At 48.0% G+C, this 15,813-nt stretch overlaps 1 protein-coding gene across 1 annotated transcript; it reads left to right on the forward strand.

Annotated features, from left to right (window-relative positions):
* The first annotated feature begins 515 nt into the window (after nt 1-515).
* Nucleotides 516-12,474, forward strand: LIN28A (lin-28 homolog A). The gene is made up of 4 exons (XM_036869803.1): nt 516-618; nt 1,082-1,266; nt 11,257-11,441; nt 12,179-12,474. Exons 1-4 carry the CDS (start codon nt 588-590, stop codon nt 12,393-12,395), a joined length of 618 nt encoding a protein of 205 aa, XP_036725698.1. The 5' UTR covers nt 516-587; the 3' UTR covers nt 12,396-12,474.
* The last annotated feature ends 3,339 nt before the right edge of the window (nt 12,475-15,813 follow it).

Consider the following 15,813-nt stretch of genomic DNA (forward strand, 5'->3'; position numbering starts at 1 on the left):
AGCGCTGCCAGGCTCACACCTCCCTCCCCCAACTCTCTGGAATGTATAATTATCTGCAAGGGGGGTGGGGGTGGTGTGGGAGTGTGTGTGGGAGCAGTCACGTGGCTTTAAAACTACCCCCCCACACACAGGCCCCCCACCTGTATGCTGCTTTGGGGACCCCCAATGAGTCCTTAAAGCGCAGGATCCCCAATTCCCGGATACTCAAGACTTCTAGGACTGACGGCCCCAATCTCCAGATGTGGGGGGTGGGCGGGGGGGTGTCAAACCTCAAGGTTCTGAGAAGGGACACCCCAGAGGTGTCAGAGACCGATGGGGCGGGGGTGGGGGGTGGGGGCCGGAGCTGGAGCCGGAGGGAAAGGGAGGGGAGAGGAGAGGGAGGGGAGGGGAGGGGGGCTGCCCGCGGGGGGTTGGGTCATTGTCTTTTAGAATTTGGGAGCCTTTGAAAAGCCGTGGGCCCTCCCACCGCTATTGTGCTGGGGAAGATGTAGCAGCCTCTTCTCCGAGCCACCCCTTTGCCTCCGGACTTCTCTGGGGCCAGCAGCCGGCCGACCTGGGGCCCGGGGCCGCGGGCTCAGCCGACTACCATGGGCTCTGTGTCAAACCAGCAGTTTGCAGGTTCGACCTCGGGACTTACTGGGGACAACTTAGGCTGCAGGGGCGCCCAGAAGCCACATAAAAGGGAGGTGGGGGAAGTGTCCCCCAGGCTAGCCGAAGGACCCCAAGTCTGCGGCCTCCTGTTTCAGGGGGCGATCTCTGGAGCAAGGAACCCTGGTGTCCCAGTGGCGTGCAAGCTGAAGCTACGGGGGCGGGGGAGAGAAGAGGAGGGGCCTGTCTGGCCGTCTGTCCCCGGGCAACGTGTTGTGGGAAGATGAGCAAAACTTTCGGGGCACCACTGGCTTCAGTTTAAGCTTGGGGAGCGCGGGAGGCAGCCGGGACAGGTATTTTCTCGCCGGCAGCTTGGTAGCTGCAGCGCCCTGGGTGTCCACCCGCGGGCTGCACACTCGGGTCTCCTTGCCGGGTCTCTGGTGGGGTCCTCCAATTCCGTGGCCCCCCAGCTGAGCGCCCTCCCAATCTCCAGGTGGCGGCGCCAAGGCGCCGGAGGAGGCGCAGGAGGACGCGGCCCGGGCGGCCGAGGAGCCGCAGCTGCTGCACGGCGCCGGCATCTGTAAGTGGTTCAACGTGCGCATGGGATTCGGCTTCCTGTCCATGACTGCCCGCGCCGGGGTCGCACTCGACCCCCCGGTGGATGTCTTTGTGCACCAGGTGAGACCGATCCCGGTAACTTTGCCGCGGGAAGGGGATGTTGGCGCGCGGATCCAAGGGTGGGCGGACGGCCTCGGCTGTTGGGTTGAGGGAGATCAAGGGCCCTCATTGTGCGCTCCCATCTTTGCCGTGGCACCCCAGTTCTGAGTCCCCTTTAACTCCAGCGGGACGAGAGCTGGGGGCAGAGCCGAGTATCAGCACCCCTACCCCCCTCCGGGAACCCCTCCGGTTTTACCACGTGTCTGTTACCTCTTTCCCCTGGGCAGGGGGCAGGGGGCAGGGAGATGACCCCATGTGGCAGAACTAAGGTTGTATTGTGCTTGCCAGTGGGGGGAGGGCGAGCAGGCGGGCCAGGGAAGCACATGCCCGGTCAGAGCAGAGCCCTGAGCGCCCGCGCCTTTCACTATGGTGTGAATGGAGCTCCCGGCCTGGAGAGAGGGAAGGAAACCACTTTGGGACCCAACGGAGTAAAGCTGAGAAGTCAGCGGGGTCTCCTCACCCAGGTGGTCACCCAAAACTCAAGCTCTGGGGCCTGGGTGGGTTTGGCAAATCCTTGAAGGATCTCTCTGGGGGCTTGAAAGTTCCTCAAGAACACAGTCTCAGGCACATGGTTCACTAGCTGGGCTTTTGCTGTTCATTTCCTATCAGGAAAGAAAACCCAAGGAGCCCAGTTCTTAGATTCCTGGGCCAGGCTCGGAGGGAGTTAGGTTGCAACCCCAAGTTCTCAGTTAAAGCAAGGCAGCACAGTGGGGGTGAAATTCAGTGTCGCAGGGCAGAGGGTGGAGGGAGGCTAGCCTCTGGACCTATTCTCCTCAGCTTGGCATTTATGGCCCCAGACAGCCATTGATTGCTGTCCTAACATTCCCAGCCTCAAACAAGGAACCAGAGACTTCAGGTTTCCCTCCTCCCAGGCCACCCCTTCCTGAATATCTTAGAAGCATTTCTGTGGTCCTGGGCACAAGCCACACATAACAACCACGTAAAGGAAGTTGTTGCTTGTGTTCCCTCCACCTTTGGAGGTTTGGGGCTGGACCTGAGAAGAAATTGCTAATCCCAGGCACAGTAGGTTGACACCCAGGCCGGGCATGGAGGGGTTACTTCGGAGAGGTTGGCTTTAGGAGCAGTGGGGGAGGGGAAAGGAGGATGTGGGGATTAAGGGTTGGAGCCTGAGGGATGGTATTCTGGAGGGGGAGGGGTGGAGATGCTGGGTGGAGTAGTTGGAGGCAGCAGGGAAGTCTCTGAGCATGGCCCTCAACGAGGACACAGAATGGGGGGAACAGGAGAGATAGAGGATATGGGGAGATGGGGGCCCACCAGTTAATGTTGGGGTCACTGGGCTACTAGAACATCTTTCCAGAAGGGTCGGCAGCAGAATGCTTGGCTACCCCCTTGCTTCACCCAGTTCCTCCACCCCCAACTTTACCCCCTCCCCATCAGACAACTAATTCTGGCTGGTGGCTTTGCCCCCTTCCCTGTCTCATTTACATATGTGAATGATAACCCACAGGAAGTAATTGTGGGAGAAAGAAGGGAATTGGCCTCTTTAGATCTATTAAATCACTTTATTACAGGAACCAGCTTTGAATGGCCCTCCTCAGCGGGGTGGCCAGCTCCCCCACTCTCCCATTTATCTGATCACAAAGAGATTAAAATCTCTCCTGGTCTGGAGATGACTGGACAGCTTCCCCAACTTTGGAAGGCTTGGAATAAAAGAGTCAAACCCAACGTTTTCTTGCCTCCCTTCCAAAGGCTGTTGAATAGGGAAGGACGGAGGGGAATGTAGCCCCTCTGAGGTTCTTTGGTGATATCCAACTCCCAAGGAAGGTTTTCCTGAGCAAATGGATCTGTGCCTCAGCCCACTTACCCTTAGGATCGAAAGCAGCTGGGAAATATTGGAGGGCATAAAGGAAAGCAGGGACCTTCTGGTTTGGGGAGTGGAGCCCATACCACGTTATTTCAGGTGGGTTTGCTGGGAGATAACTGGACTTTGGGGTCTTGGAATGTACAGGGACATTCCACAGTTGAATAAGTTATCAGAAGGAGTTGAGCTGAGATAAGGAATCAAGAATTTGTCTCCCTAACACCCCCTACTAACAGTCACAGAGGACAATGGTGGAAATTCCCTGAGCCTTACCTGGTAGCTCTGTCTTTAGATTGTGCACTGCTGGGGCTTAGGTTGATCCTCAAACCCTACCATAGCAGTTAGACTAGTGATTGCAGTCCTGCACTTGAGAAATTTGAAATCTCTCCCTGGGGATCTAATATAGAGGAATTAGGTAGATGCAGGACAATCCTTAAAAATCCTCCTGGGGGAGGGGAGTGTTCCCAAAGTGGAGAGAGAGTAAGACATTTCTCTTTAACAAGAAAACCTCTCCTTTGGCTGCTGGTGGTGGGTACCTTAGAATTGCGGGGTGGGTGGTGAGCAGGATAATTGTCCTAAGATAACATCTGCTAAGGGAGGGGATCAGGGAGCTCCTTTCCTAAGGAAAGAGGAGGGGGGAGCAATTAAACATTTTCTTTTCCCTTCCAAGGTTGGGCCTATTTGGTTCCCAACACACTGTTCACTATTCTTACACTCCCTGTCAAACACAAAGTGCCCCACAGGGGTGGATGAGTGGGAAAGAAAACCTACCTTTAGCTTTTTAAAAAAATGAGTAAATAAAACCCATAAAGCAAAGAGACTTCTGTAACAACCCTTTTACTCAGCCGCAGGTCTTATGCTAGAACTCTCTTCCTGTCCCTGAATTTGGGGGAATTTAAGAATCATAATAATGACAGGTGGCCAGCCCTTAAATCAAGGTTTCTCAACCTCAGCACTATTGACATGTTTTGAGCAGGATAATTTCTCATTACGGGCATCCCTCAGTTGCGACAACCAAAAATGTCTCCAGATATTGCCAAATGCCCCCTGGGAGGCAAACTCACCCCCAGTTGAAAAACAGTTATACATCGCAAGGTGGAACAAGAAAGAGCTAACTACTGTCTCCTGGTTTCCTGAGGTTCACCAAGAATTCTCAATTCTCTGTGGCCATTTTAAGAGTTTTGGCTTACCTCATGTTTTCCTGTGGCTCAACTCCCAAACCCCCTAGATTTGTAGAAATTTGAAAATGAGGAAAAGGTCCCCTGCTTTCTCCCACAGCTCTTTGGAACCCAAGTCTGTTTAAAATGGCTTTCTGGCTAAAATGCTGTATTACAAGGCTTGGAGGCAAAAGAAGAGCCCAAATTTGACCGAGGGACCAAGTTTGGGTTAGGAGAAGAAATTTCCAATACCAAGAAACTGCTGAAGCCACGTGGCCTGCTTTTTCTGAAAAGGATGAGCGGAGGGGGGTGGGGGTTGGCGAGGTGGGGGCGGTGGTGAGAGCAACCGCAGGCCTGTCTAGAGTAGGGCTCTTGGGTTTGGGGGCAGGGAGGATGTAAAGAGATCTTTCCCACCTGGTTTATAACCTTGCTAGTGCGTCTGATTACCCACCTTATGTTTCGTTTTTTGATGTACTTATCTTAACCCCTCCTCTAACCTGTAAACTCTTTGAAGAGAGAGACTAGCAGTCTGGTTAGTTTTCTAGTACGCACTTGGTGGGCTGAAGAAATGAATATGGGTCCCCTGAGGAATCAGGAGTACACTAACAGTTGGGGGGTGCTTGTCAGCAGAAGTCTTCCTCCAGACAAAAAAGGCTGGAGGTAGGGAGGGAATGTTAACTGATAGTTGCTGTCTCTTTCTGGACTAGGGCCTGATTAGGGCCTGGCACTCAGTAGAAACACCATGAAAGCTTGTAGAGTGAATGTCAATGGATCGCAGTTGAGCTCCCGATAGGATATTGGAGGCACGGGTGTGATGGGTCATTCATTAATTAGTTATTTCATTTCCATCTTAATAGGAAACTATTTTTTAAATGAGTGGATTTTTTGAGGAAGTTGGCAGAGAAGCACATGAGTTGGTTTGAGCATTATGGGATCTTCTTGGGTCCTTCTCTTTCTGAAGAGACAGGCTTTCTAGACAGTGTCCCAAGTAAAGGCTGTGCCACCATCATGAGCAAAGCTTGTGGTTGGTGACACCACAAGCTTGCCATACAAGTGGTTTTCAGTGATTTTCTCCAGGGCAAGGTTGTTTCTGGAACATTCCTAATCAAACTATCATACTCCTTAGCCTATTGGAATTTGCTGGTGCTTTTTTTTTTTTTTTCTGAGAAACAGCCCTAGGCAAATCACCCCTCCTTTCTTCCTGCAGGCAAGAATAGCAATTACTATCAGTGTTAAATCTGGGAGGTCAAAGGAGGTGGGGGGGAGGAGGAGAAAACTTTCAAGAATGGTACGCACTTAGTACAGAGGCAGCTTGGAGTTAACTTAATTCAGACTGGAAAGGAGGGTAAATGGCTTTTGTCAACAGAGCAGAACAACAACTGGGTTACTGGTTTGAAACTCCCGGACCCTTTCTTCACTCCATGGGTAGGTGGGTAGGAGGTGGGGTGGGGACCTTCCCTGGGATGGGTCCTCATCAGAATTCAGTCTCCTTGCGACTCCATTTTCCTAAGGACCAAGGAGAAGATGCCCACCCTAAGGAGCTGGGAAGATCAATCTAGGTGAACACTTGTGTGCAGAGTTGAGAACCGCGCAGCTCCTTCCTCTCTTCTGCTCTGGTCTCCCTCTGGCTGCCTTTGTGCAGACTGGCTGATGAGCAGCACCATCTGGTGGAGAACTCCAGGCTGGAGCTGGTGGTCCTGGCCGTGTGTCTGAGCAGAGGTGATGTGTGTGGGGTTGTATGCTCGCAGCCTTTGGTTCTGCACGGATCTCTTTCCCCGACCCTCCCTGACACACACATCATCAAAATAAACTGCTTCTAATAGAACCCATTGGTTTCCTAGCTCCTTCCAAACCCTACCGTCAGGAATGACGCTTGGGTTGAACTGCGAGGACACCTTGGGACCAAGTCATTAAAATTACTTTCACCTACTGCTTTTTACTTTTTCATTGTGGCTGTTAGAAAGTTTTTAAACGGCTGTGCGTCTTGCATTATATTGCATAGTGCTGGATATAGAGTGAGGCTAGTTGCAATCAGCTCGGGGCTCTCACTATAAATGTGGGCAAGGTGCTTCACCCCTCTGCCTCTGTGACCTCACCTGTAACACAGGGGGCATGATAAGGTCTACCTCACAGGCTTGGTATGAGGGTCACATGTGTTACAACATGTAAAGTGCTTAAAACACTGCTTAGCCTATAGTAAATATTTATAATAAAATTAAATATTAGTCATTTTAGATAGTAGAGAACTTAGTTTCTTCTACAAATGTTTGTGCACTGCTAGGCACCTAGAACTGAGGGTATAAACATGCACTAGGTAGTCTTGAGCTGGAATGGCCCTGGGTATTGCAGAAAAGCCAGAAACCCAAGCTTTGATCAAGTCTGATCCCCTGCTTTTACAGATGATTATAGAAACCAGAACTTATTTATCCAAATTTCATAGAGCAAGTTGAGGGAAACTCGGGTTCCTGTGAGCTTTTTACTCCACGTGCCCTGAGTGACCCCTAAGGTCCCTTCTATCTCTAAGTTATAAAGGCATAATACTTGATGTGGGGGAAGCTTAGCGTAGGCAGTGGTGAGGTATTAGGGGAGCAGGAGGCCTAAGTACTGTAACTGGCCCAAGTCCTTCCCTGCAATCCAAAAAAAGAGAAATGCCTCCTGTAACTGTTTTCTGTCTGATTAACTGCCATCTTCCCCTCTCTCCCCACTATAGGCTGCCCACCCTCCTACCTCTAACAAATTGGGAAAGGAAGATGGGAGGCCTGCCTCCCTCCCACCTTTAATATAATTTATCTGAATAAATAACCCTAATTAGGTCCCTGAGTAAAAGGTTTGACTGAAGGCCCTGGAAGGGTGGGAGGGCAGGTCAGAAGGAAAGATGGCTGTTGGCGGCGGTGACTTTGGCAGACCAGCAAGCTTGACTGGGGAAGAAAGGTGTCTCTGTATCCGTTTCTCTCACCGTGACCATAACCCCTATGTGGAGAGGAAGGAAGGAACTGATGAATGCGGTGAATGTGGGGTGGGGGGGAGTCAGGGGGGAATCTGCAGCCTCTGGAACTCCAGGAATCTGACCACCAGAACCAGCCAGTGTCAACTCTTTGTTTCCCCGGAGCTGGGCTCTATTGGGGGAGCTCAAGCCTTGCCCCTCCCCCCCAGGTCTTTTCTTTTTGGAGGGGATGGAGAGAGGGGCGGGGCCAGGGCCCCGCTTTGTGTGTGGCTGGGGGTGGGGTGCGGTGATAGCAAGAATTTCAGGCTCCTTTCCGATGCAGGCCCTGTGAGGCAGGCTCCGTGGGGCTGCACGCTGATTACCTACCTGATAAGAGAGGAATTCAAACTATGTGTTTTAGAAAGGGGCGGGGTAGGCCCCCACCCACCCACCCCCCCGGGAGCCACCCCTGGAGACCACCAGTCTAAATCTTGACCGGTTATGGTGAGGTGCCTGCAGGGTTGGGGGTTTTTTGGTTTTGTTTTTGTTTTTTTTTCACTCTTTTAAAGTCTTAAGCAGACCTCAAATCCTCCAGTGATGGAGTGGGTGAGCTGAGAGGGCTGGTCAATTTCATATGTCCCCATTTATATTATCCTCTGGTTCTCATAGTAAGTCTAGGAGGTGTGGATGGCGGAGAGTGTTGTCCTCAGTAAACTGGAGCTCAGAGAGAGGATGTTTTTCTGAGTTTCCACTGCCAGTTAGTGATAAAAACTAGAGTTAAAATTCCCAGTCTCTTGACACTTCTTTCTCACTGTTACCACACCCTCATCCAGTCTGAAGAGGTTGATGATAATTGCCACTCAGGATTTATGTGTGGCAGGCTATGTGTTAACTACGGTTCATGCATAAACCCTCACAGCACCACCATAAAATTATTATTTACTCCATTTTGTAGGGTAGCACAGAAAGCGGGGACAGGCTGTCAGACTCTAAACCCTGGCTCTTAGTCACTTATCTATCTGCTGAATCACAGTGAGGACTGGGAGTGTTCCAGCCTAAGAGCCCACTAGGCAAATGGGAAAAGCTGGGTTTGCCTGGGTCAAGAATGCTCTTGGTCTGGCTCCTCCAGCACTTCCTGACTCACTGGCTTGTCCCAGCTCAATAAGAGACAAGTCAGATTTAACATCAAATTCAGTGTGGTTGTTATACAACAGGGAGAGGGAAAGAGATTTCACCTTTCTGCAATGTTTTTATTTTCTGCTTTAATGCTCCACATCAAGATTGGTGGAGGGAGTCATCACAATTCTGGCTGTTCCTGTGGGAATAAGAAGAAAGGATCCTCAACCTTTGGAATATTTCACTGATATTTATTGAGCATATATTCTTGATGTTTCCCTACCCATGTAATCTTCATGAAAATCTTAGGTAGGGACTTCCCTGTGGCGCAGTGGATGGGACTCCACGCTCCCAGTGCAATAGGACCAGCTTCGATCCCTGGTCTCAGAACTAGATCCCACATGCATGCTGCAACTGAGAGTTCGCATGCCACAGCTAAGGAACCCTGGAGCCGCAGCCAAGGGGGCCTGCCTGCCGCTACTGGGGAGCCCGCGCGGTGCTGCAACTGGGGAGCCGGCGGGCCACAACTGAGGAGCCCGCCTGCCACAACTAGGACCCAGTGCAACCAAAAAAAAAAAAAAAAAAAAAACCCTAAGGTAGGTTTTTATCCTGTTCTCTGAAGGCTCTGAGGCCCAGAGGTGAGTGACTGACCAAGGTCACACATGATGCTGGAAATTGGTAGAAACAGCATTTCATGAACCAGGTTGCGTCTGGCACCTGAGCCTATGCTCTTAACCAATTACCTCAACGGAAGTTTTGTCTTAAGCAGTACCATCTAAATTAAAACAAAAATGTAAATGGCTGAGGAATTGGGGATCGCATCTGGCAAAAGAGCATGTTTCACCTAAGTCCCAGTTTGAAATATCCACCCTGCCCCGTCACTACCACCAGCAGCATAACATGCCTCAAGCCAGGACTGGGTGCACGATGATCCCTTTTGCTTCTGAACCGCATTTTCAATGAGGACTGCACCTTGTTGACATATTTGACATGCTCTTTGGTTGTTTTGGAAGCTATCTATAATGAAGCCTATTCTGGGCAGGGTCTGGGAGAGGCTGTCACTCCACTAATGTGTTGTTGACGCAGTAAGTGGCAAGGTGAAATGGACTGTTAGCTTCAAATCGGAAACCCTGGGTTCTTCTGATCCTGGTTTTGCCACTCAACCAGCTGTGTGAATAACTCCTTTTTTTTTGGTTCAAATATGCAGTGTTTTAGTGAGATTGTTCCACACATTATTCGAAGTCCTTTCCTTTAACAATTTGCTCATCTTCCCAAGTTAAATAATTAAAACCTACCTCCTTGTTCATTCATCCAAAATGTGCTAGGCATTATTTAGGTGTCAAAATGCAGCAGCGAACAAAAACAGGGACTTTACACTTTACATTCTTTTTAATGGCTTCATGGTATTTTTGTTTCCTGTTGTTTTTTTGAACGAGTGAGATACTGAACATATGTGTCATGCTAAGTCCTCCTGCAAATTACCTGCTTATATTCTGTTCTGTGATTCTTTTTTCTACTGACTTATGTAGCTTTTTTGTAGTTGATTTTTTAAAAAACTGTCTCAAAAGTTTTTTCCTCTTAACACTGAGATATTTAATTCTTCCGAAATATGTTTTGCATACATATGATGCAAAATGTAGATTTCTGGCGTCATTTTCAAATGGATAACTGTTTTCTCAATAGTATTTATGGAATTGTTTTCCTCACCTGTTGATTTCTCCACTTAATCTTGGATCTCCAGTAGACTTTCCTTCTAATCCACTGATCTGTCTGCTTGGGTCATACTGTCTTTTCCCTTCAACTTTCAGAAACATTGTTTTGATATAATTTCAAACTTGGGAAAAGGTTGCGAGAATAGTACTAAAAACTCCCATATAACCTTTACCCAGAGTTATCAGTCCTTAATATTTTGTCCCATTTGCTTTATTATTCTTTTTCTTTGTACAGATAGACAGACAGATATCAAGCATCTTTAACTAAATATTTCAGTGTGTTTTTTTCTAAAATAGGGCCATTCTCTTACCTAATCTCAGTACAATGATCAAAATTGGGGAACTTAACATTGAAACATTTATCTACATTCCATATGCAAATTTTGTCAGTTGTTCTAATATTTTTTCCTGTTCTAAGATCCAGTCCAGAATCATGTGTTGCATTCAGTTTCTTTACTTCTCTGGGGTTTGTCTTTCATGACTGACATTTTTTAAGTGTATAGGCCTGTTACTTTATTTGTTTTTTATTTTTATTTATATTTATTTATTTTTATTTAATTTTGGCTGCATTTGGGTCTTCGCTGCTGCATGCGGGCTTTCTCTAGTTGCAGCGAGCAGGGCTACTCTTCCTTGTGGTGCTCGGGCTTCTCATTGAGGTGGCTTCTCTTGTTGCGGAGCACGGATTCTATGCATGCGGGCTCAGTAGTTGTCACTCACTGGCTCTAGAGCACAGGCTCAGTAGTTGTGGTTCACGGGCTCTAGAGCACAGGGTCAGTAGTTGTGGCGCACGGGCTTAGTTGCTCCGCGGCATGTGGGATCTTCCCGGACCAGGGCTCGAACCCGTGTCCCCTGCATTGGCAGGCGGATTCTTAACCACTTCACCACCAGGGAAGCCCCAGGCCTGTTACTTTATATTTTACAATTTTACATTGGTTGATTTCTTATAAATGCTATGTTCAAGAATTTTTCTTCTGTTTTATTTTTCGTAGAACTTTGAGAATAGCTGCAAAAAATGCTATGGCATCTGTTTATCTAATGATTGTTCCTAATGTGATGTAGATATTTTGTTCTTAATTGTGATGACTCTTTGAGTCACAGTTTCTTTACCGATAAAATGTAAGTGTTCTTCCAACCTTAGAGGAACATGTGCATGCAGGTTTTTTTGGTTTTGGTGTAATAATGGAGACTAACATTAAAATCTACCATGCTTCCCTCCCCCAGAGTAAGCTGCACATGGAGGGCTTCCGGAGCCTGAAGGAAGGTGAGGCCGTAGAGTTCACCTTTAAGAAGTCTGCTAAGGGCCTGGAATCTATCCGAGTCACCGGCCCTGGTGGGGTGTTCTGTATTGGGAGTGAGAGGCGGCCCAAAGGGAAGAACATGCAGAAACGCAGATCAAAGGGAGACAGGTATGGATTGCAAGGCAGCTTGTGTGGGTTGGGAGGGACATGCTGAGGATGAGGAAAACTCTCCTAATTTTGCCCCTTTCTTGGACCAGATTGCCAAAGGTAAAAGGAAGCCTGTGGCCCCTGGATGTGGGAGGTGAAGAGAGGGCAGTATGTGAGGAGGGTACTTCATGACCCAGCTCTTCTACTTGACAAGTAATTACGTTCTGTTAGCTCTAGCCTCGATTGCTAAATGGGGATCACGATACTAACCTCACATGATTATTTTAGAACTAAAAGAGACCATGGATGTGAAAGTGTATGTGGTCAGGACAAGATGGTGTATCTGTACCTGTTACTTCTTCACCACGTCTCCAAATGGCTGGTTTCTTCCATCTTAGTTCTGTGCTCAAACAGATCACATATTCTGGCTCCTTTAATTTCTTCTATATTTTTAATGAATGACAGGTACTCTTTTTAAGGGTATGGTAGTTCCCAACTGGGGTCCAGGATTTCTGTTCTTGGTATTTTCAAGTTGACATGAATCTGAAGATATCATCTAGACAATTATGTATCTGGGAAGGACTCAGAGTCATCTAGTCCTATTCCTCCTTTTCTAAGTGGGGAAATTGGTCTCTAGGAAGGGAAGTGGGTATAGTAACAACTTGAACCAGAGCCCAGGTGTCCTCTCTCAGACAGAGGAAGGCTTGTGGTCTCTTCTCACTCCTTTCTCTCAACTTTACCATCTTGCTTGGTGCTAGGTGCTACAACTGTGGAGGTCTAGACCATCATGCCAAGGAATGCAAACTGCCACCCCAGCCCAAGAAGTGCCACTTCTGCCAGAGCATCAACCATATGGTAGCCTCGTGTCCACTGAAGGCCCAGCAAGCTCCCAGCTCACAGGGAAAGCCAGCCTACTTTCGGGAGGAGGAAGAAGAGATCCATAGCCCTGCCATGCTCCCAGAGGCCCAGAATTGAGCCACAGTGGGTGGGGGCTATCCGTTTGTGATCAGAAAGTTTTGAGGAACAGGAATCAATCGGCAGAGCGGAGAAAGTGGGGGCAGGGTGGGTAGGGGCAGCTGGCACTGCCATATATCTCAGGCCGGGGGCCAAAGCGTCACCCCCTCTTCCCTCTTGGTGGGGGGAAGGGGTGAGGCAAAGAAACTCCAATCATGCTCTATCCAAATGCACGTGAGGGCTTTGGGGGGTAACCCTTCCTGCATGCTTTATCTGAGTCTCCACCCCCAGAATCTCCAGCTTTTGAAAGTGGCCTGGATAGGGAAGTTGTTTTACTCTTCAAGAAGGATATGGAATAATATTTCCTGTGCCAGAGTGAAAAGATTAAGCATGAGACCAGATTGATGGACCCAACCCACAAGCCACTACATTCTGTGGGAGGAAATATCTCAGGGGTAAGGCAGGGTTTTCCACATCTTGTCTCCTCACAACCTCCTCCTGGGATAGAGTGCTGACAGAACTGTCCCAAGCAGTGGGTTGTGATGATAGGCAAAAGGGGGGTTGAGGGAACAGCTGCAGACCTGCTGCTTCTAAGCTCACTCCCACCCCATTCTGGGCCAATACAATTTTATTTATTTGCTCCCTTGGATGACTGTACCTTGGGTCCCACTTTCTCCAGGATGCCAAGTGCACTAGCTGTGTGCGAATGACGTATCTTGTGCATTTTAACTTTTTTTTTCATAATATAAATATTCTGGTTTTGTATTTTTATGTATTTTAATCTAAGGCCCTCATTCCTGCACTGTGTTCTCAGGTACGTGAGCAATCTCAGGGATAAGTCGGCAGCAGCTCCGGTCTGCACAGCGGAATACTTTTTGTTGCTCTATCACCAGAGAGAACAACTAGTTGGAGCGTATAGCCTATTGAACTACCTCATTTTTGCCAATTAGAGCTGGCTTTTCTGCCACAGTGTCCTCTTGAAACCCCTCCATCTTCAATGTTCATGGGAGACTAGGTTTTAACTGGGTTGCCCCATGACTTGGTCTCCTTCTACTGAAAGATTGGAAATTGGTCTGAACAGGAAAAGGTGGTACAGAGAGGTTAGGAGAGGCTGGGGCCAGGTAAAAGGTGCAGAGAGGGGAAGCCAAGATTAGGCAGAGGTCATCTGTATGTGTGATAAAGGATTCCTGTTTCCAGACCTCTAATCCCAGGGCATAGAACTCGCTTTACATACCAGGTCCATCCTTCACTGGATTGGGCTAGGCCTAACATACACAACAGGGTGTATTGTATGTGTTTTTGTAAAAAACTGTGAGTTGGTAAGGACAGGTTTTAAGAATGATATCTCTGTACCCATCTTGAGCTGCCCAGGGATGGATATATGAAGCAAGGACAAGATCCTTAATCTTTAACAATTCTGACTTTTCCTCCTTGGTTTCCAGAGAGACCATCAGTGATGGCTTCTTTGTGGTTCCCAGAGCCAGTGTCCTGCCCTGCTGCAGCAGTAATTAGTGTCATGGTAGCTAAGGAGAAAAGGGGGTTTCGTTTACATGCTGTGAGATCACTGCAAACCTACCTCACTGTGTTGTAACGGGGGCAAATGCAATAGAACGCATTGGGTGATGTGTGTCTGATCCTGGGTTCTTGTCCTCCCCCAATTGCTGCCCCCCTCTAGTTATTGTATTTGTCTGGGCTTCGTAGGGACTTACAAGTAGCTGATTTGGTGATTGCTAGGTGGCCTAGTTTGTGTAAATATAATGTGTTTGGTCTTCTCCATGTTCTTTTGGGGTTTTATTGTTTACAAACTTCTTTTTTATATTGAGAAAAATAGCCAAAGCATCTTTGACAAAAGGTCTGCACCAGCCAAAAAGAATCTGAAACATAAAACATTGGGGGGCCCCGCTTCTTGAGAGTGGGAGGTCTTAACTACACTTTCTTTTGTGTTCGCCCTCCCCTGTTTCCTATTTTGAACAAGATCTTCTGTCCTAAAAACTGTATTCCTACCCCCCCTCTTCTTTTCCCCCTTCGTGCCCCCCCGAAATAGTCCATACACCTATATGTTTAATTTGTGGGGTGTCTGTGATTAAATGACTTGTGCAAAAATCCTGAAGAAGCTAAGAACTCACCATCCCTTGTTCTCAATCTCCTGAGTCATGACCATTCCTTGATTTGATTCATGCCAAACAGACTGCTGTCTTTGGATGGATTAAAACCTCCTTTAATCTCTAATCCTAGGGTAGAGAGGAGCAACGAGGGGGCCTTCCATGTAGAAGGTGGGGTTGGGAGACCACGAAAGGAAAGATGAATGTATAGCCAAGTCACTCAGGAACGTTTATGCAGGTGCAAGAAACTTATGTCAAAGTGGCCACAAGATTGTTTAATAGGAGACGGACGAATGTAACTCCATGTTTACTGCTAGAAACCAAAGCTTTGTGTGAAATCTTGAATTTATGGGGAGGGAGGGAGGGTAGAAAAGCATGTACCTGTTCTTCATCCCTTCCCCTCATTACTGAACTTGCAGGAGACTAAGCCCCCTTGGGCTTTGGCGACCCCCATCTGGGCAGTGTTTATTTGTTGGTTGATTTTGCTGTGCCAGGGTACTTCCTTTCCCATTGCTATATCATTTTGTAACACACATGCTGACCTTTTCCCTTCCCCTTCTTTTCCTTGGGAAAATACAATGAATAAAGACTTATTGGTACCGAAACTGTCATCTCCTTGGTTGATATTTAAGGTGCTTTCTTCCTACCATTATTTCCCACTTTCTTGGATTGGGACTCGGAAGTCACAAGAAGAAACCATTAAGTTTTCTGTTCAGCCATTTTGTTAGGAGTGAATCTTGAAAGTTCAGTCTCTTCGCACCTCATTACAGTGGATTTTTGTTTCTAGTTAAGGCCTCTTGTCCTTTCCTTGGAAGCTGCCACATCAAGAGGGGATTAAAGGCTTGGCATGCATAAGAATGGGGTTGCCTGTGCCACTGACTGGGATGAAAGGATGGGCCATGGCTTGGGGCATGAGACCCTAATAATACTTTGTCCCTTGCTCCTCAAAGCCCTTTACAAATCTTAATTAATAACCCCCTTCACAACCCAGGGATGGCAATACGGGAACTGGAGAAATTGAGGCCAGAGGAGATACACTGACCAGCTATAAACACATGTTAACAAGTTCACTAGCCTTCTGATGAACACGGTATTTTTAAACATCTAGCTCCCCCTAAGGGAAGGAGGGTTTAGAAAAGAAAGACTTGATTGGAGGCATACCAACTATCACACAAGGTACAAGGAAACTTTAACAGAACAAGGGTAAGAAGTTTCATATATCCCTCTAGGGACTTCCTACCAAAAGTCAAAGCTGACCTCGGAAGATGTTAAAAGTAGCAAACTACTACTGGACTTAAATAAATGGTTTTCCTGCAAAATTGAAGTAATCAGCTAGG

This window comes from Balaenoptera musculus, chromosome 1 (assembly GCF_009873245.2).
Source record: "Balaenoptera musculus isolate JJ_BM4_2016_0621 chromosome 1, mBalMus1.pri.v3, whole genome shotgun sequence".
NCBI classification, from domain to species: Eukaryota; Metazoa; Chordata; class Mammalia; order Artiodactyla; family Balaenopteridae; genus Balaenoptera; species Balaenoptera musculus.